Below are 20,213 nucleotides of genomic sequence, written 5' to 3'. Positions count from 1 at the left end.
GCTGTGCATAGGAAGCAACAGTGTTCTGCCTCATTTCCCTGAGACAAAAATATGTGGACTCTCTGCTTTATATGCAATTATCTAATTGTGACTGACTCTGTGTGAGCAGCAAATGCAGTAGAACAGAGTATTGATCCTGAGGTTGAAAGATGCAGTCCATCTGATGTGTTATACTATGATACTGAAGTTCCTCTATAAAAAAATTGCATTGAACCCTATCCTCATACTGATTAAGGAGGTGCAAACTAAGCTGGAATTATTTCCTACTGATGAAGAATACATCATTTCACATGGCACAACCCCCCGCCCCCCAGCATTGACAAAAAAGAAACCACAAATGAAGTTGGAAAGCAATGAGCTTGCAACATGGTGCTTTCAAGCAGGATTATAATAGTTGGGACATAGGTTGGAGCCTGAATGTGGGAGGCAATTCATGGAAAAGGTAAGGATGACCTACACCTCAACTATGCATGGGAAGGAATGTGGTTTTGTATATTAGTATCAAGTGACAGTTCATCTTGTCATTACATACCGCTGAGTAGGCTAGACAGAGCAACATCCATTCGGTATTTCCAGCTAGAGAGGTTAGTCTTTCATTTTGTATGGCATATGACATATGCAGAAGTTTTCCTCTCGTAAGTTATTACTACTCTTTGACTATAGCACCCAAAATGTGCTAGGTACTGTCCAAATACAGGAACACTCAGTCCCTGCTCTGAAGGATGAGGGAAGAAATGTAGCTCATCAATAGCAGAGGGAAATTTTTGGTAAAAATGCATCTTTTCATTACTCACCTCCAAGTTAAAGTCATTACTGGTGTATCGGCCATTCAGCTCTGAGCACTTGATCCTGAACTTTCTATCAAAGATGTTGAAAGTGTGCCAATTGCGATATCGAACCTGTTGAAGCACCAGTTCATAGTTTCTCATTGTGTCCACACCTGAAGCAGTAACACAACATGAATAAATACCAAAACATGCTTAAGAGGCAAGCATTGTAGAAACCTTTTTGTGTTTACTACAAGAGTACTGAACAGGGAAATCACATGTTCTAAATAATAAAATTAAGTGGATAGAACAATCTGAATTTGTCAAAGATTCCAGTTCATATCAAGTTAAGTGAGCAATGTTAGGACTTCAGGAACTGTAATAAAAAAACCGCTTATTTTCATACTAGAGAAAAAATATACAGACGTGGAGCTAATAATTTAGTTACTTCAAAAATTACAGTATGGCCTTTAGTGGGTCAGGAACTGATCAGCACTTGTGTGAGAACACTAAGGAACCCCCTCACGGACATATGCCATATACGGGCTTGTCAAGGGGAGAATATGTTCTGTGTCCCCATATGCTCCTGCGGGGTTCACATCACCAATTGGGGTATAAAAAGGTGGGGCTATGGCCATGCTGACTCCTACAGGATGAACCAGTTACTCGGTGGAGCAGGCTTCCATCTGGGAGCTGAGATGGAATTGTGCTTTTTTGAGGCACAATCCCTTATTGAGCTTCCTCCGGATAGCGTGGCTCAGGTCTGCTCTGTCCCTAACACAGAGTGGTACCTTAAAGGCAAAAACCTAGCCCTTTCCTTTTAAGAATGTAATTAAAATGTAAATGGCCCATTAGCATACCATAGATAGAATACCCTGCTGTGGAGTTGGTGGCATCTAGATGTTTTCCTTGAAGCTCCTTACGATCCAGTTCTAAACACTCCTGTCTGGGATCTAGTTCCACACCAATGACCAAAATGTCACAGAAATCCAAGTTGTGAACCATTTCCTCTAACACAACTGGCTTATGGACTGTAAACACAAGGAATAGACCATACAGAAATAAGAAACAAAATCCGAGAAAAAACAGTCACAAAACAGATTTATACTCGAACCTGGTTTGCACAGTGTTGTCAGCTTCCAAAGGGAATGGCTGAATAGTTCTAAGCATCTATTAAACATTGACTACAGCATGCAAGTCAAAAGCAAGAAATCTCCAATACTCAGATGTGATGATCAGGGGCATATAAGTACTTAGATGAATCCAAAATATAGCAAACCATAATATATGTCAGAAATATAACATTGAAACATGATTTTGGAAGTAAATTCACAGCTTAACAATTTTGCTTTTCAATACTGTATTGACATCAGCCTGGTACTACTTCATTCAGTACATTACTACATGTGGCAAGAAGCTGTGAACATAAAGCTTTTTTTCTGTGATTGCACAATTCTCTCAATTATTCTATGGCCCATAAAGAATTTTGCATTAGAGAGGATGCTATACTAATCTATCCAAGAACTAGCATAGTCATAAACTGGAATATCAAATGATCACGCGTTTTCCCAGCTCAAAGTAATTGAGTTGTAAACTGACTGTCTTTCAGTGAGTAGTATAAAATCTATCCTGTCTCACAAGAGAGAGTCAGATGCATATTTAATATTTTAATTCTCTGGTCCACTTGGCACAAAGCGGCTGGAACACTGGCTTAACTGGCTCCCTGTGGATACCCTTTGCATAATATAAATCGCTGGAATCACAGCAACTATCACCCCTCCTCAGGCTCCCAACTTAGGGTACGTCTATACTTACCTCCGGGTCCGGCGGTAAGCAATCTATCTTCTGGGATCAATTTATTGCGTCTTGTCTAGACGCGATAAATCGATCCCGGAAGTGCTCGCCGTCGACGCCGGTACTCCTGCTCCGTGAGAGGAGTACGCGGAGTCGACGGGGGAGCCTGCCTGCCGCGTCTGGACCCGCGGTAAGTTCGAACTAAGGTACTTCGACTTCAGCTACATTATTAACGTAGCTGAAGTTGCGTATCTTAGTTCGAAGTGGGGGGTTAGTGTGGACCAGGCCTTAGAGGGCACTCCCAGAAGGAAGGGATTAAAGTCAGAACCACCCTATTCCCTGGCAATCTTCAGCTGCTGGAATAGCCCATGAGGGCTGTGGATTAGCAAAATAACTAAAAAGTACAAATGCAAAACTAATGACTTAAAACAAGGTTTCCTGCTTGATTTAAATTACCATTAAAACTGGTGATTTAAATTGCTTTGATTTAAATCAATCTGTCCTGTTTAGGACTAGATTTTCAATGGTAATTCAGTGCCTAAAGATACAAATACATGTCTAGTGGGATTTTCAAAACCATCTAGGCACTTAACTCACAATGGGAGTTAGGCACCTAAGTACTTTTGAAAATCCCACTGATCACCTAAATACATTTAAAAATCAGGCCCTTAGGCACAGGGCCGGCTCTAGGCACCAGCAAAACAAGCTGGTGCTTGGGGCGGCACATTTTTAGGGGTGGCATGGCCGGCGCCAGAATGCCGCCCCTAAAAATGTGCCCCGGTCGCCCTAGCTCACCTCCGCTGCTGCTGCAGCTCGCGCGCCAAACAGCTGATTCGCACGCCGCTACTCGCCCTCCCTCCCAGGCTCTCAAACCTGGGAGGGAGGGGGAGATCCCGAGCGGCCGCGGCACGTGAAACAGCTGTTTCGCGCGCCGTTTCTCCCCCTCCCTCCCTCCTAGGCTTGAGAGCCTGGGGGGAGGAGGCAGGGCTGGGGATTTGGGGAAGGGGCGGAGTTGAGGCGGGGCCGGGGGTGGGGTAATTAAAAAACGGGGGGGGAGGGCGGCCAAAATTGTTTTTGCTTTGGGCGGCAAAAATCCTAGAGCCGGCCCTGCTTAGGCATTTTTACTCATAATGCACAGGGACATGAATGAAATATCATCAGAGTTCCTAACATGCAAAATGAATGATCATCTCTTTTCTGAAGAGGTATCCTTTTATGTATTACATTGCATGCAGTGCACACTATGATCTAGAATACTTTCTGGCCTTTGGAGGGCAGATATAGTTTAAGGCAACTGATAATTAGGATTGTTACAGAAAAAATGCTTTAGAGAACCAGTGCCCCTAAACCAGTATATTATTAACAATTTCAGCTTTTCTGAGAGATGTACAAATAGTTGCCTATTATTCTGGTCGAAGAAATGTACCTGAGGACGATTCCTAAAACAGCTGGTTAATGGCTTTTTAATTAAACTTCATAAGAGCAGCCAAAAGGAAGACTCTTTTTTAAACAATTGTTGGTGATGCCTTATTGAAATTTCCTAATGTTTGCCTACCACTGAAAAAGTCAGGATAGTTCATGTTAACTTTGTTGAGCACCTCTAATAAGAAGTAGGCTCTTCAAAAGCACAATGTAAAAAAAAAAATTTAATGGTTTAGAGAAACTGTACTTAATGAACATACACACAGTAGCCCTGTAAACTTGTGCCTGAGGATCTGTCCGTTTGTTTCAAAAAATGTTTGAAATACACATTAAAATAGTCTCAATCCTAGATTGTGATCTCTCTGAGCCAGAGACTGTCTGTGTTATTTCTGTGTACTGTATCTTGTACAATAAGGCCTTAACTCCTGCTTGGGGCAAATGTGGAAAACAAATGCACAAACCTCCATCATTTTCTTTAAAGTCCACAGAATGTTCCACTTTGGTGACTGTGCTGACAATTCTGATATCTGGTAACAGAGTCACTCCCCTTTCACTTTCAAATTGCGTAGGTGGTCTAGCAAAGTGGTCCATTCCATTTATTGTGATCTTGGGCTCATTGGCCTGAAACACCATTACATAGGCATCTATATCTGGGATGTTAATGCAGACATCTTCACCAAAACACCTGAAAAATATATTATTCTTTAATTGCATGGAATAGTTGCCAGGTGAAATTCTTCCCTTGCTAGAGGCATGCAGTATTAAGCAAGCTAGCTTGGCTACCTCACCCACTCTATCTGTGCATGTTTCTGTCTTCGCTTTCTTTTGCCCAATGTCCAAATAATTATTTTTTATGCTTATTTCTCCTTGTTATTTAAGCTGCCTTTGCCCCAGATAAGTCCATTTCATACTGTGATCCAGCAGTACATATGCACATCTTTCTGTACTCTTACTGCCATGTGTAAAACTTAGCAATGGTACTAACAGTTCTAGGTTGCAAAGTTCACATGGGCCTATATGCAAATGTTCACAATTACTGGAATTACCTTTGAGTAATTTAACACCTCAGTGGCACGTGCAATCATTAGTAAGGTCAGTATGTAGGTAACATTTAGACACTTAATTAGCATTAACAAAAGAGTCAATGGTTAAAAATTAAAGTTAATTAGATAGCAACTAAACATTGTAAGCTTAACATTAGGGACCTAAATTGATATAACATAGTTATCTTGTTAAATGTGAATCAAGAACCTAACCATCCAATTAAATTGAATGCATCATGGGCTCAGCGCTTCATTTCCTGAACACCAACAACTCCAACTGAAGTCAGTGTGTACAAGGAATGGAAGACTGGTCCTTTACCATGGAGAAATGTTATCATTGTTGCTTAAGCTATACACCTCTATCTCGATATAACGCTGTCCTCGGGAGCCAAAAAATCTTACGGCGTTATAGGTGAAACTGCATTATATTGAACTTGCTTTGATCTACCGGAGTGCGCAGCCCCGCCCCTCCGGAGCACTGCTTTACTGCGTTATATCCGAATTCGTGTTATATCGGGTCACGTTATATCGAGGTAGAGGTGTACTGTGATAGTTGTATGATAATAGTAGGACACAGTAATTTCTACTTTGTCCAAGATGCCACAATTTTACAATGATTGTGGCCCTATCACAATATAGGCAAAGGCTATTTCTAGCAGAGAGGCATTGCCCCTGTAGATGTACCCTCTATTCATTATAAAAGGCCTGATTTAAAAGTTATGGCTTTTATGTCAGAAGAAACCTTAATCAATTGGACAAATGGGAATAAGTACTCTATTGACCTTCAACTGACGTATAACATACACGCAAACTCTTCAATATAGACCAAATGCTTCACAAACGGTACACAACTAAATTACATTTACAAGAAAGACACCATAAAAGCAAAACATAAGAAACCCACAAAGTAATTAAATATAAAAGCAAATGCAACTCATGCCTTATACTTGATAATTTAAAGGTATAGTTTATCAACATATTTTAATTCAAATTCTATTTTTACATTTCCAAAGAAAAAATAATTAATTTATTTAAAAATATAACTAATTTAATCAGTTTAACTGAATGTAACTTACTGGACTTTAGATGAGACTTTAAGACGCCGTACGCCCGCGGTAGGGAACTGTCTAGAGTTGATATATGAGACCTTTTGGAGAGCTTGATTTATATTCTCAATATCATCTCCTTCCATGACAAGGACTGACTGGGAAGGGTTGAAGTGATGCTGGGGAAAACGCATATAATTAGTATTTAGGGTAACAGGTAGATAATACACTTCTAAGGAATTATTTAGAGAGACTGGCTAAAATCTAATAATTTAAGAAACAAATGCTGTGAGTAGTCAATATTAATTATGAACATATATAGCTTTTAGGAACAAGTACCCACCAGATGCTCATCTATCACACATTTTAGTAATTGTTATTGCTATAGTTAACCATATAGTAAATTAGGAGCTAGTCGAACTACTGTGAATCTACACTATTTACTCAAAAATAACAGGAGTATCCTGCATCCGAAGAAGTGGGTTGTAGCCCACGAAAGCTTATGCTCTAATAAATTTGTTAGTCTCTAAGGTGCCACAAGTACTCCTGTTATTTTTGCGGATACAGACTAACACGGCTGCTACTCTGAAACTATTTACTCAGCTGCTCATATTTTTGAAATTCGACTTTTCATAAATGCATCATCTTATTATTATTATTACAGGATATGCTAGGAAAAATTATTGCTGGTAGAAAATAATTGACTTTAATAAGAGTTATGCAAGAAGCACATTTGTCCTGCCTTGTTTTTACTTCCTCTGTGTATTTTTATTCCAGTCCATCTTTGAGATATTTTTCCACATGAGTGAACAAAGCAATTAAACTTTCCTTACCACAACCCCAGCAATGGCAGTCACAGCCAAGGGGATTCTCCTTCCTCTGTCTCATGATCACTGGAGGGATCACTATGTAAACTGGGGCTTCCTCCTGCATAAAACCAGCTGCTCATCTGAATGGACAGGTCTTATTAGAGGATCATCGGTTGTCTTTGTAGCTGTGCTAACCTTTCCAAAGCTCATAAGACTGAAAACAAAAACTTAACAGCCTGCTGACAGAGGCCAGCCTATTTATGTGAATTGTAAATGCTGATTGGTTTTATCACCATCAAGACCATGGGGCTAGTCTACACGATGGGGTAGTGCACACTGCGGGGGTGTGATTTCTAAAGCACACTAATGCATTACATATCAATTGGTTCATGTAGCTCCCACCCACGTGCACTAAATCTTCCTGACTGTGCTTTAAATGTCATGCTGTGTGAAACAGTACGATAGTAAAGCACACTAGGCAACCTGTGATGTGCAGCAGCAGGGTCTACACGGACCAATTAAGGTGTAACACATCAGTGCACTGTGGAAATCACACCCCTGGAGTGTGTACTACCCCACTGTCTAGACAAGCCCTAATTCTGAGCTTCATTTAGACACAAATAAGTTTGTTTTCTACCTTTTTTGTTTGTTTGGTGTACGTGTGTGAGAGAGTGAGAGTTTGTTGTTAATTTCCTTCTGAAAGATGTCTGTTAATCAGGTCAATGAGCCATTTGTGCTGCACAGAAAACCAGATCAACCTTCTGAGTTTACATCCTCCCACTTAGGCTCTATAAAACATAAGGAAACTAATACCAAATGCACTTTCTTTCCATGCAGTAGTTTCCTGAGGCTGACTGTTGATTATGGGAACATTTTATATGATATTTTATAGTTTATGTCACACAAATATCTACATTTTAAAAGAAAAGGGTTTCGAAAAAGATGAAGATTAAATAGTACGTGCACATGAGCGAGACAGGGCAAGCTTTGAGCTGAGTAGGACAGGGAGACTTAGGTTCAAACCTTGTGAATAACATCATGAACAATTTAAGAGGTTTTCTGCAGAAGAATGTAATAACACTACACGTGATCATGCATATCACTCTTTTTAACTGTAAACTAGCAACAGCAAAGAATGACATTAGCAAGGGAAGACTCAAGCTAGCTAGTTAACTTAATGACTCAGATGCAAGAACTCTGGAATGCTGCCGAAGGGAGTGGAAGAAAATCCTAGCCCTAGTCTACACTACAGAGTTAGGTCAACATAAGGCAGCGTATGTTGACTTAACTATGGAGGTGTCTACACTACAATTTTCCTCCCGCCGCTTTAACTTGCCTAATAAATCCAATCTAATAAATCCATGATGTGGCCTCCACGAGCTGTCCCACAATGCCCTACCATGACTGCTCTAGTCACCGTTTTGAACTCCGCTGCTCTGCAGCCAGATACACAGGTGTACGCCCCTCCCCTTTTAAAGCCCTGGGAATTTTTGAAATTGCTCTATTTACTTGGCGTGGAGAGCTAACATAACAACTGCTGAGCTGACCATGCTGGCTCCATGCAGCACTGGAGGTGCTGGATCTACTGGGTACAGGCATAGCTCCGATCCAGTCATAGGAACTTTGACAGCTATGGCCAGATCGCTCGGGGCATGGAGGAGAAGAGCTACAATAGGGATACACAGCAGTGCCATGTAAAAATCAAGGAGTTACACCGGGCATACCAGAAGGCAAACGAAGGCAAATAGTCGTCTGGTGTGGAGATGCAGACACGCCACTTCTACAGGTAGCTGCATGCCATCCTCGGTGCCTACCCCACCTCCACCACCAAGTGCCCAGTGGATACTTTGGAGGATCTAGAGTCACAGGCCATCAGAGTGAACCCGGAAGATGAGGTGCTGAACAAGGAAGAGGAGGAGGAGGAGGGAGGACGGGCAATACGGGGATCCAGTGGAGTGGCAAGCCAGGATCTCGTTTTGACTCCTGAGCAGTTAAGCCACTCCCAGAAGTCCAGCACTGGAGAGCCTGATGCAAGGGAAGGAACCTCTGGTAAGTACTCAGTTTGCTTCAATATTACAGGGCAACATCTGCTCATGTACTATTTTTTAAAATCAGGCTAGAAGAGGTAGTGAAATAACCAATAGAGGTAGAGTCGCTATCTGCTTCTTATTCCCCTGTACAGCTAGGCAGAGGGGGCCCTACCGAACAGTTTGTATATTCACTGGGATATCCTGTGAATCCTCCATAGAGATCTTTAGGAAACTTTCCTGGAGGTAGTCTGCAATCCTCTGCCAAAGGTTTCTTGGGAGGGCTGCCTTGTTTCTTCCCCTGCAGTAGAACAGTTTGCAGCTTTCTGTACAGGTCTGTGATCCTAAAGATGCGCGCATCATGCACCTTCCCTGACCAGTTCATATTGATGTCAGTGAAACAAACCTGGTGATCCACCAGCGCTTGCAATACTGTAGAAAAGTAGCCCTTTCTGTTGATGTATTCCATCACAAGGTTGTCTGGTATCAAAATGGGGGTGTGTGCGCCATCTATTGCCCCACCGCAGTTCAGCAATCCCATTGCTGCAAAACCATCCACTATTTCCTGTACATTGCCCTGAGTCACAGTCCTTTGTAGCAGGATACGATTAATGGCCCTGTATACTTGCATCACAGCAACCTCCATGGTGGATTTCCCAACTCCAAACTGATTCCCCACTGACCGGTAGCAGTCTGGCATTGCAAACTTCCACACAGCAATCGCCACTCACTTCTCCACTGAGAGTTCAGCTCCCATTCTGGTGTCGCTGCACCAGAGGGCTGGGGTGAGCTCCACACACAGTTCCAGGAAGGTGGCCTTGCACATCCAAAAGTTCTGCAGCCACTGCTTTTCATCCCACCACTGCATAACGATGCATAACGATGCAATCCCACCACTCAGTGCTTGTTTCTCGGGCCCAGAACAGACGGTCCACTGTGTGCAGCTGCTCCGTGAATGGCAACAGCAATCTTGAATTGTTTCTTTCCCTGGCACACAGCAAGGCAGACACCAAGGCATCGTTATCAGACTCACAGCTCAGGAAATACTGCTGGATCAGGCATGTTGTGTTTGTGACGCTCAGCACAACACTGAAGAGCAGTGCAGGATCCATGATTTCTGACAGAGATGGTGGGCACGCAGGTTACCACAGCTGTTGAAAAGTGGTTGAAAAGTGGTACAAACCACTAGAATACCCATGGAATGGAGAAAACCTAATCATGAGATGCTGAACCTGCCCCCATGAGGCATTACAGTGGGCTGGCTACCCACGGTGCACTGCTCTCTGTGTCAATGCAAGAGCTACTACTGTGGATGCACTCCACCAACACAAGGAGGTAGTGTGGACAGGCAACAGTGGTTTAATTATAGCGGCAGCTGTACGTTGACATAACTTAAGTTGACTTAACTTTGTAGTGTAGACAAGCCCCTAGTCTGGGCTGTTTACGTCTCGCTCTTGGAGAGTGTGGAAAGGGGAGAGATAAGTTAAAAATAGCATAGACAGTGTCTGCAAGATTTGTTGTGTATATATGAAAATTAGACGGTGGAAGAAGCAAGAAGATAAAAATTGCAACATAAGAAATCTTGCAACAGTATTAAACTGTTCTTTCCTAGATAAATATAAAGAGACCAAAGAGACCAACTGACAATCCTACTGACTTTTAACATTAGCTAATGTCCTTTTCCTTCAGGCGGTGGTACCACTCAAATATCCATATTGTACATATCCATGGGCAGTCATATACAATATCTGATGTCATCAGGTGTGTTATTTTGGGACAATGGACACTATCTTCCTTTATTAATTTTCAACCCAAAGTCAGGTGCCAACTGTGCCTCTTTTATCTATTCCTCTCCCTCTTGGCCCAACCAGGAAACCCTGCCTGGAGTATCTCCGACTGCTTTTTTCCATTTTTGCCTTCTGCTGTCAACTCTGACTGCCAGACTGGCTGGGGAGGTAAAAATGAAAGAAGCACCTTTAAAGAAACACCATGCCACTGTTGTAATTCTGAAATTGAAAACGCTTTGAAGTTCAGTGTGGGAAGGAGAAAAAAATTCCCTCGGCTTCATTTTTCCTCCACCCACTGCTGGTTCATAGAGAGAACCATTCACCCATGCTGGAGCAGCAGTGGGAGGCAAAACCGAAGAGAGTATTTTTTCACCCACACCTGAAACCATAGGCTACTATAATAATGTCAATTTCAAAATGACAACAGGGGTGCAACAACTAAGTATGTTTTTAATCAGTATGAGCCAAGTATAAGCTGACTTATGACATACAAATTCCAACATACATTCACTGGTATATATTTGCGAGGAAACAGGATTTTCTAGTAAACAGCCTTATGTTACATTCATAATCTTAATTTGTAAAGGGCATTGCTAAGAAGCATGTCATTATAATTTACTGAATTGCTGGGATGGAAGTCCTATGAAATCATTAACATTCTCACTATAATAAATAAAACATGAAAATAGAGTAATTTTGGGGCTCTTTGTTCAGTATTTAAAGGCTAGTATCACAAAAAAAGAAGGTTTCATGCAATATGTTTTACCCAGGAAAGAATGAGGTGGTGAAATAGAGCCATCCAATACTGACATTTATGAGGGTTAAATTAGAACAAGGTGAATAACTGGGGTTTTTTTAGGTCTCTGGAAGTTCCAGAAAAAAAAATTGATTTGACCCAAACTGAAGCCAAATTTTTCAGTATTTTCAGCAAATCAAAAAAGTTGACAAATTTCATTTTGGATTAAATGAAACAAAATATTTCATATCTGGGTATTTTTAATAAAAGCAAAGGAAAATGAAGGGCTAGATTTAAAAAAACTACTGGAGGAAGTGGTGGTGGTGGTGGTGGAGGTAGTGGTGTTCCACTTTAAAATGCTTGAATGTTTTTGGTCCAAAGAAAGTCAGAATGAGGACACTCACCTGGAATTGGGAGACCCAAATTCAAGTCCCTGATCCTGTGCCTACTTAATTACGTATACAACAGGAAAGACAGAGAATGCCACCCCAGAATAGCCAGTAGCCTAGTGGGTAGGGGCACTCACCTAAGAGGTGGGAGTCCAGCGTTCAAGGTTACTGGATAGAAGGGGCTGCTATGACGACCTTCTCTTCTGGTAATTTTGTGATTGGCATCTAAATTCCCTTGTCAATCTAGGGTCCCCCTCCAAAAAAATTTGTTTTGTTGGAAACTATTCAGCAAATTTGTATCAAATTTGTGAATAGCTTCGGGCAACCTGAAACTTCATTTTTCAGCGAATAAATTATTTGTCCAAAAACTTTAATCAAACTCAAGTTTAGACAGTGAAACAATCTTACCTTTACCACATAAAGCTAACTCCTGCTGCTGTTACTCATGTTGAGTATTACCTACTCTCACAAGTAAAGGTTGAAGAATCTAGTCCTAAACTTGCACATGCAACTTAAATTTTGCCCTCTTGTCTGCAGATACCATAAATCAAGAGTACAACATAACCTCTTGTCTAGATTTACATGTGTATCCTCTTGCAGCTCTGTGTATTACTTAGTATATGCCAGATTTGGCATATGCCAGAGCCCACACAAGTAATTTCCCTGAAAAATACACAGTAAATAGGACCTTCACAACATTCTCTAGATTAAAATATAACACCACAGAGTAACAATGACAATTTATTACCAGGTGGAGGCCACATAAATTTGCAGCTAAATTACCTCCCTAGTTAATTGTTTAATTCTCTGTTCTATTCCAAAGGAAGGTTGTACTGTGATGATCTATACTGCCAGAATAGCTCCATATTAGTGAACTGGCTGAACCCCAAAAATATGCCAAAGCAAGATTGTGCTGCTGATTAAAAAGAAAATGTATAGTACTTGGGAACTGACAAATTTGTTAAAATATGCAGTTTAGAGAGCAGTATTTGTTATCTAATAAATCTCTCAGTAACTTAGAACTGTTCTGGAATATTCTGACAAATTTGTGTAAGCATAAAAGGATGAAAATTACATTCAAGATGCTACATATGCTGTCATAACTATAAAGGGAAGGGTAACAGCCCTCCTGTGTACAATACTATAAAAGCCCTCCTGGCCAGAGACTCCAAAATCCTTTTACCTGTAAAGGGTTAAGAAGCTCAGGTAACCTGGCTGACACCTGACCCAAAGGACCAATAAGGGGACAAGATACTTTCAAATCTTGGTGGGGGGAAGGCTTTTGTTTGTGCTCTTTGTTTTGAGGGTTGTTCGCTCTTGGGACTAAGAGGGACCAGACATCAATCCATGCTCTCCAAATCTTCTAAACAAGTCTCTCATATTTCAAACTTGTAAGTAACAGCCAGGCAAGACGTGCTAGGTTTATCTTTGTTTTCTCAGCTTGTAAATGTACCTTTTGCTAGAGTGTTTATCTCTGTTTACTGTACTTTGAACTTAAGGCTAGAGGGGGTTCCTCTGGGCTCTTTGAATCTGATTACCCTGTAAAGTTATTTTCCATCCTGATTTTACAGAGATGATTTTTACCTTTTCTTTAATTAAAAGCCTTCTTTTTAAGAACCTGATTGATTTTTCCTTGTGTTAAGATCCAAGGGTTGGATCTAGACTCACCAGGAACTGGTGGGGGAAAAGAGGGGGAATGGTTAAATTCTCCTTGTGTTAAGATCCAAGGGTTTGGATCGGTGTTCACCAGGAAATTGGTGGAAGAGTCTCTCAAGGCTACCCAGGGAAGGGAGTTAGCACTTGGGAGTGGTGGCAGCAAAACCAGATCTAAGCTGGTAATTCAGTTTAGAGGTTCTCATGCAGGTCACCCACATCTGTACCCTAAAGTTCAGAGTGGGGAAGGAACCTTGACATATGCATATCCAAGAAAGTAGAGAAAACTATGAGTGAAGTCCTGGCCCCACTGGGGCCAGGCGTTTGCCCTATATTGTATTACTTTAATAACATGATTATGTCATTAAAGACCATAAGATAATTCATATGTATAAACACAGTTAAAGTTGCACATGCAAATTTAATCTTTGCATTTTCTGACTTTTGCATGTTTAATTGTCCCATCTTAATATCCTATTAATGTAGTTTGCCTTGTGAAATATATGTTGAATCTAATGGCACTAACACACACAACCCAGTTTGCTGAGTTGAATTGATATTTCACTTATGTTTTCTGTTGCTTTAAAGCTATTTCAGATCAAAATTCAATAAAATACAACAGTCTGTAGAAGCATGCCTATTTTTGTAAAGAGTACCAAAACAGGGCTTTGACAGCATGACCTGGAAATTCTTAGGGACTGTGAAATACCTGCGGCACCTTACTTTCTAAGTGTGTTTTGTTGAAATAATGGAAATATTTTTCTTTGCAGTATCACGGCTCCTCTCCTGTTATGCTTTTTCTTTGCATGACTTTATAGGAAATTATATTGCTTCTAGGAGTACATTTGTACTGTGTGTACTCTACCTCGGGCTCTCCACTTCATAAATCAGTTCTAAATTTTATCAAAGATGATGTCAGTTCATCCCTCACCTTTATTCCTTGGCCAAGACTCTCAAGAGAATTAATATCCAGACCTTCCTTGCAGGCCTGCAAACAGGAAATCACTTTCTGACTCTCAATTTTCCCTGGCCGGATAGTGAGGCTGGCAAGGCTGCCATGGAAATACTGAGCAAATCTGGGCTTAGCGACTTCCCCTCCTAGAAGAAACAGAATGCAAAATTATTCTGTTGATAATACCCAAATACAGATATTCTAATAACTCATCTTACAATATTGTAACATACAAATATAGGTTTGATATCCAATTTAGTCAAATGCTGTTAAACTCCTGCAATCCCAGTTACTACGATCAAGTGAATGGAATCCCAACTAGAATATGCTTTATGCATTGTTGTGATGGCATCCAGGAACACCACTATATTTAAGGTTTTGTCAGTATTTCAATTATTGTAAACTGCTATTTTCAGTGGTTTCAAAAATGTACTTGTTGTTGAAACATAGCACACAAAATCCCTGCCCAGGAATGAATTGTTATTTCAGAATATGGGAATAAAAAACTATTTGACCATTTTTTAATTTAAACAGAATGCAAACAAGCTAAACTAAATAAAACATTTTTATGAGATTTTGTACACCATTTTATGCTTGCATAGACTAAACATGGGGTTCAATGTATTTGTACATATATTTATTTGTCCTTTTTCTAAACACTTGTCCATCACAACATTCTCTGGCAGCATGTGCATTTCTTTAAAAAAAAAACACAATGCAACTTTATACAATGTTAATTAAAAGTAGACTCCATGCAGAAATTTTGTTTAGCTATAAATTAACATAAACATTGCCTGACCTCATCCCCTCAGGCAAATCCTAAAGAAAAGGTAGGGCTAGCACTGTATTCCTGGAAATCAACAAGACTTGGCCTCTTGAGAACTAACATGAGAAGTGAATTCCAGAGTTGAGGTCCTTCCTCTGTGTACATCCCGCCTCCAAACATGCTAACTATCACTAGATTTGATTGAGTTGGCTAACCAACTGCCATGAACGTGAGGAAATGAACAGAGGAAAAAGAGGCATTCTCTCCAAATTCAAATCCTACAGGAATTCAAACATCATGAATTGCCACCAGAAGTGAATAGAAAGTCATAGATGCATTGGCATACTATAGCCAACTCATTAGGCAAACAGGCTACTTCACTCAAATGCAGCATCTGAGAGGTATTCAAGTATAGCATCATTTTTAGTGGTCAACAATAAATGTTAACAGCCACCACTTGCAAGCAATTGGAGTTACTGAGCTACTCCTCACACTTTGTATAGATCTCCTTATTATCTTCTGGGTACACTTATAGACATTGATGACTAAAGCCTGAGAACCCTCCTCCCCACTCTCTCTCAACACTGTACTCACTACAAAAAAAAACTAGTTATTTCATATATCTATCTATCTATATATATGAAATAACTAGTTTTATATATATATGAAAATACACATTGGAGTAATGGGGTGGGGGGAAGGTTTTGTAGACATAGGTTTGGGATTGTTTCATTGCCCAGTCATGGAAGCAGACATCTCACCATGTACTCTTAAATGCTTTTCTCAGCCAAAAGGCATCACCCTTTGTCTTCTCTGATGGCATCACATATAGCATCACTATTTATCTCAAAGAAAACTCCCCACAGTGAGAAAAAAAATCAGTCTTTTTTCTCCAAGCTGCCCATCATGTAGAAATGTTTCTCTGGATGGATTTTTGCAAAGTACAAGAAAACCTTCATTTTTTTCAACATCTCTAGTTCAGGATTCGTTTCTACTGCACTTAGGCCTTTCAGTATTTACCAGGTTCATAACAACATTTGGAAAATGGTTAGTGTACCAAAAATACATTCAGTTTTCCCCCCAAAAAACCTAGCAATAGCGACATCATTTTTAAGAACACCTACTATTATTTTAGCAGCTAAGTATTTATTTACAGTAAATATTTTTAAAATATAAATTATAGTACATAAGAAAACATTGAATTGAATTAACATTCATTTTCCTTTTGTCAGGAATATCCTCAAACAGAATATAATAGCAAACAAAATACCCTCCACACCCTTCCCCCAAAAATCAGATAAGAGCTAAAAAAATAATAATAAGCGCCTCAGATTGTGCTTTGAAGTTTTGCATGTTCAAACTTTAGCAGACTCCCTAAGAGATCAAGCTTCACAGATGAGGGCCTCTGGCTAAAACCCCGACACTGATCCTGGAGTTTTAAACTTCAGAAACCAATAGCAAGAGTTTGCCAACTGATCTGAATTGTTGTAACGTGATGCAGGATGAGAAGTACAAAATTCAAGGATTTAAAGATTACAACCAATTCCTTAAATCGTATCAAGAAACAAACATGAAGTTAGGGCAATGGTTTCAGTGTAGGTGATCTCCACTCACAGGGGCTCAGTAGGTAGGCATTCATTCTACACTAGATGGAGTTTCTGGGGAGATTTCAAGGAAAGCCATGCCCACTATTTAGGGTGAACCGCCGTTGTCTGAAGGTGACAACACTAAAGATGATCATTGTGTGGTCAGTGTTATAGAGGGATGATTCTAGCATCTTGGCCAGGTTGTAGAGAATAGAGTGATGCACAGATTTCTTTGCTTCTTATTAGTCTGGGTTTAGACCATTCACTTTGTAGTTGGTCACTACTGGTTTGCCAGCTTCCCAGAGATCAATCATACAGCTTCATAGTCCTGGCCAACACTGAAATATGGACACTGAAGGGAAACAATAATGAACTTGCAGGACCAAGTTGGGCGGGGGGGGGAGGGTTTACAGAGAAGGATGAAGAAGGCATGATAGAATAATATTTCCTATCATCTTTTCCCATTAGATTAGCTGGAATGTCTCACTGGGGTCCTTCCTTGACATTCCCTTACCCTGTCTGATACTCCCTAAGCATATATAAGGAAATACAGTAGTAACATCTACAATCCAACTGAAGCTACATATTGTGATTGATTCCAATATATCATTTGAAGAAGTCTTTATTGCGTCATTTAAAATTACATAATTGACCATGGACCATACTGAATACACATAAAGAGAATGTGCCAAAAACCCATTTGTAAAATCCATTTAAACTGGTTTACAAGAAAGAGCAGAATGACCATCTGAAGCTGTTATAATCTCTGAGGTATAAAATTCTTGTTTTAAAAATCAGCTGTCATGCTGGGAATCAATGAACTTCCACAAACCTTATATGATTTGCCCATAACTATTAAAATAATTATTGTACTGCAAGTCTACGGTCAGCAAGTGCACGAATCTGACAGCCGGCCAGTGATTAGCTTCTAGAGGTGCAGAAGGGGCAGGAAGGGTGAGAGGAGCATTTCCCCCTTTAACCTCTCCTTTTCCTCTATGCAGGAGCTGCTTGCAATGGCAGTGATTGCATTCACTTGATTGCATGGGGCTATGATTATTAATGGAGCTAATCACCCCAAAAGGGGGACAGGGAAGGCCCAGAAAAAGAGGGGGTCATGCCTCCCCACTACGAACTGGCCACCTGTGAAAGGAAGCTCGTGTTTTCCCTGTGGGATGTAGCAATGGCTGTGCTCTGCCCTGATTGCTGGGGAGTTTCAAGATAGGTTGAGAGTCTGCACAACTCCGCCCTCCCCCCATTTATAAAGGCATAAAACCAAGAAGTTGGTTTTCATGTAAGAAGCCATGACCATTTCCTAGAAATGGCCTATTAGAATGCTTGGTGGATGCAGAAATGCCAGAGGCACCAAAAATATCTGAAGCAATATGCTCAGATACTACTCTGGTGCTTACACACAATGATTTTGGTGTCTATACAAATATATAGCTATTTCAGATAGATCATTTCTGGACTAGAACAAGCCGATTCACTGTAAACTATGATGATGATATCAGGTACTAGAACAGAAAACCAGGAACTTTTAGAGTTATGGATAATGAGACTTAAAAATGAGCTAGAAACATCATGAAACAAAAGTTCAGGCTATGCCTTCTGACATAACTGACACCACCATCTCTGAGTGAAGAAGAGCTCTGTGTAAGCTCAAAAGCTTGTCGCTCACCACCAGAAGTTGGTCCAATAAAAGTTATCTCACCCTCCTTGTCTCATCACAGTATAAATCAGCAAATTATGCCCACAAGCCCCTAAGTCAGATAAGATTGTTCATTTAAGCTTTACATTACTGCAAAGGTGGAGAATTGTGTCCTTCCTGTTTGCTTTCATTTACAGAGGCATGCTGTTTTCTTCATAGGGTGGGGTAATTTCTACTAGAATAAACAGGAATGATTGTACACGCATGCTTAGAAAGGAGAATGCATCTCATAGTTTGTTGAAATAGACCAATGAATAAGCCTTCCATATATTATTAAGCACTATTTAGCAGAGATGAAGAGAAAATGATGTACCTGTCATTCTTGTCCTCTCATGGTAAATACCAGTAATTTTAACTGACCACCATCATGGGTCTCATAGCACATGGACATTTTGTAATATTTATAGCTTGATGTTTCAACAACTCAGACATCTTCTCAGACCAATGAGCCTATATCAACTTATTGTGCACTTCAACAGCCAGTAACTGCCACTGCCATGCAAAATGAACAAAATATACAGTAAAACAAGAACCAAAAACCAAAGCTTTCCCCAATTCTGAAGGCAAAATTGATGGGATGGGTGAGTGCTGATCTGTTATAACTCTGTAGTTTTCTGTTTTCCAAAGGTACAAAATAAGAGTTCCCCACTCTGTGAAGAATAAAAAGTGTCCCGTGTTTCTATAAAATATTGCTAACTGGTAACACATAAAAAACTTGTTGCAAATGGAATTTCCAATAGCAGTATAGAATCAGTATGTGATTATGGACAGTAATGGTAATAAGAACAAGCATTTTTATTTGGGAGCAGGATATTCTTCTTCTAAAGACACCTCTAACTCCTCTGGGGCTCATTGTGATCTAGTTTTATCCTTGTGTAACTCCATTTAACTTCGGTGCTTTTGCTCTTGATTATACTGGTACAACTTAGATCAGAATCAGACCTATTTACTTCAACAGAGTTGTATCCAGTTACCTAATGACTGAATTTGACCCATAATACCTAAAACAAACTTACTTCAACAGAGTTGTATCCAGTTACCTGATGACTGAATTTGACCCATAATTCCTAAAAATAAACACATGCTAAGAAACATCCTGTCAAAATAAAATTTAAGGGTTAGGAGGGTGAGTTGCTTCCAAGAAAGTTCTCTGTCTGTGACCCTTTTAACCAAAACTTGAATTTCTCTTAAAGTGCTGAGTCCAAGCAATAATCTTTTGCATTTGGATGTATGTATGGTACCCAAATGCATTACGCTGGAAATCTCCTGAATGATAATATATATATGAGGCTAGCAGTAACCATGAAGAAAGGGAAAAGCTTTGGTGATAGAGGTCTGGTGATGAACCAGATCACCTTCAATATAAGGAAGTTTTAAACTCATATGCCATTGTGTGGCAGAAACGAAGACATTCTTCTTCTCTGGCATAGCATGTGCAAATTCCCATCCTTCAGAGCTGTCCTGGAGTGAGGCTATCTAATTGATCTAGATTACCTCAACCAATTTCAGTGTCAGAGGTTCCTCATAGTCAGATTCTCCCAGCCACTTCACAGTTAAACTCAATCAGATATAGATATTCTCTTCTGAGAGGCTGTAGTAGTATCAAGGACTGAGAGAATAAGGGCACTATCTTCTCTGATAGAGTTTCAGTCAGTGTCCCAGCTGGAAACTCTACAGAGGGAGATGATGAATGAGATTCATGCCCCCATGCACTAATTCACCTAGGGA

The 20,213-nt window shown here is 40.2% G+C and overlaps 1 protein-coding gene across 2 annotated transcripts in view; it reads right to left on the bottom strand.

The window, feature by feature from the left end:
• The window catches only part of CLSTN2 (calsyntenin 2), a 676,166-nt gene that overhangs the window by 12,561 nt on the left and 643,392 nt on the right, over positions 1 to 20,213 (bottom strand). For both annotated transcript variants that reach the window (XM_026649976.2, XM_026649975.2), the window contains exons 10-14: positions 14,405 to 14,571; positions 6,103 to 6,251; positions 4,445 to 4,668; positions 1,628 to 1,798; positions 795 to 940 (exon numbers count right to left, since the gene is read on the bottom strand). In XM_026649976.2, coding sequence (XP_026505761.1) covers positions 795 to 940; positions 1,628 to 1,798; positions 4,445 to 4,668; positions 6,103 to 6,251; positions 14,405 to 14,571 — 857 coding nt within the window. The remainder of the gene's footprint in view (positions 1 to 794; positions 941 to 1,627; positions 1,799 to 4,444; positions 4,669 to 6,102; positions 6,252 to 14,404; positions 14,572 to 20,213) is intronic.

This window comes from Terrapene carolina, unplaced genomic scaffold (genome assembly GCF_002925995.2).
Source record: "Terrapene carolina triunguis isolate 2854851 unplaced genomic scaffold, T_m_triunguis-2.0 Scaffold88, whole genome shotgun sequence".
NCBI lineage: Eukaryota > Metazoa > Chordata > Testudines > Emydidae > Terrapene > Terrapene triunguis.
The sequence above is the reverse complement of the archived record's forward strand: the minus strand, read 5'-3'. Positions and strand labels throughout refer to the sequence as shown.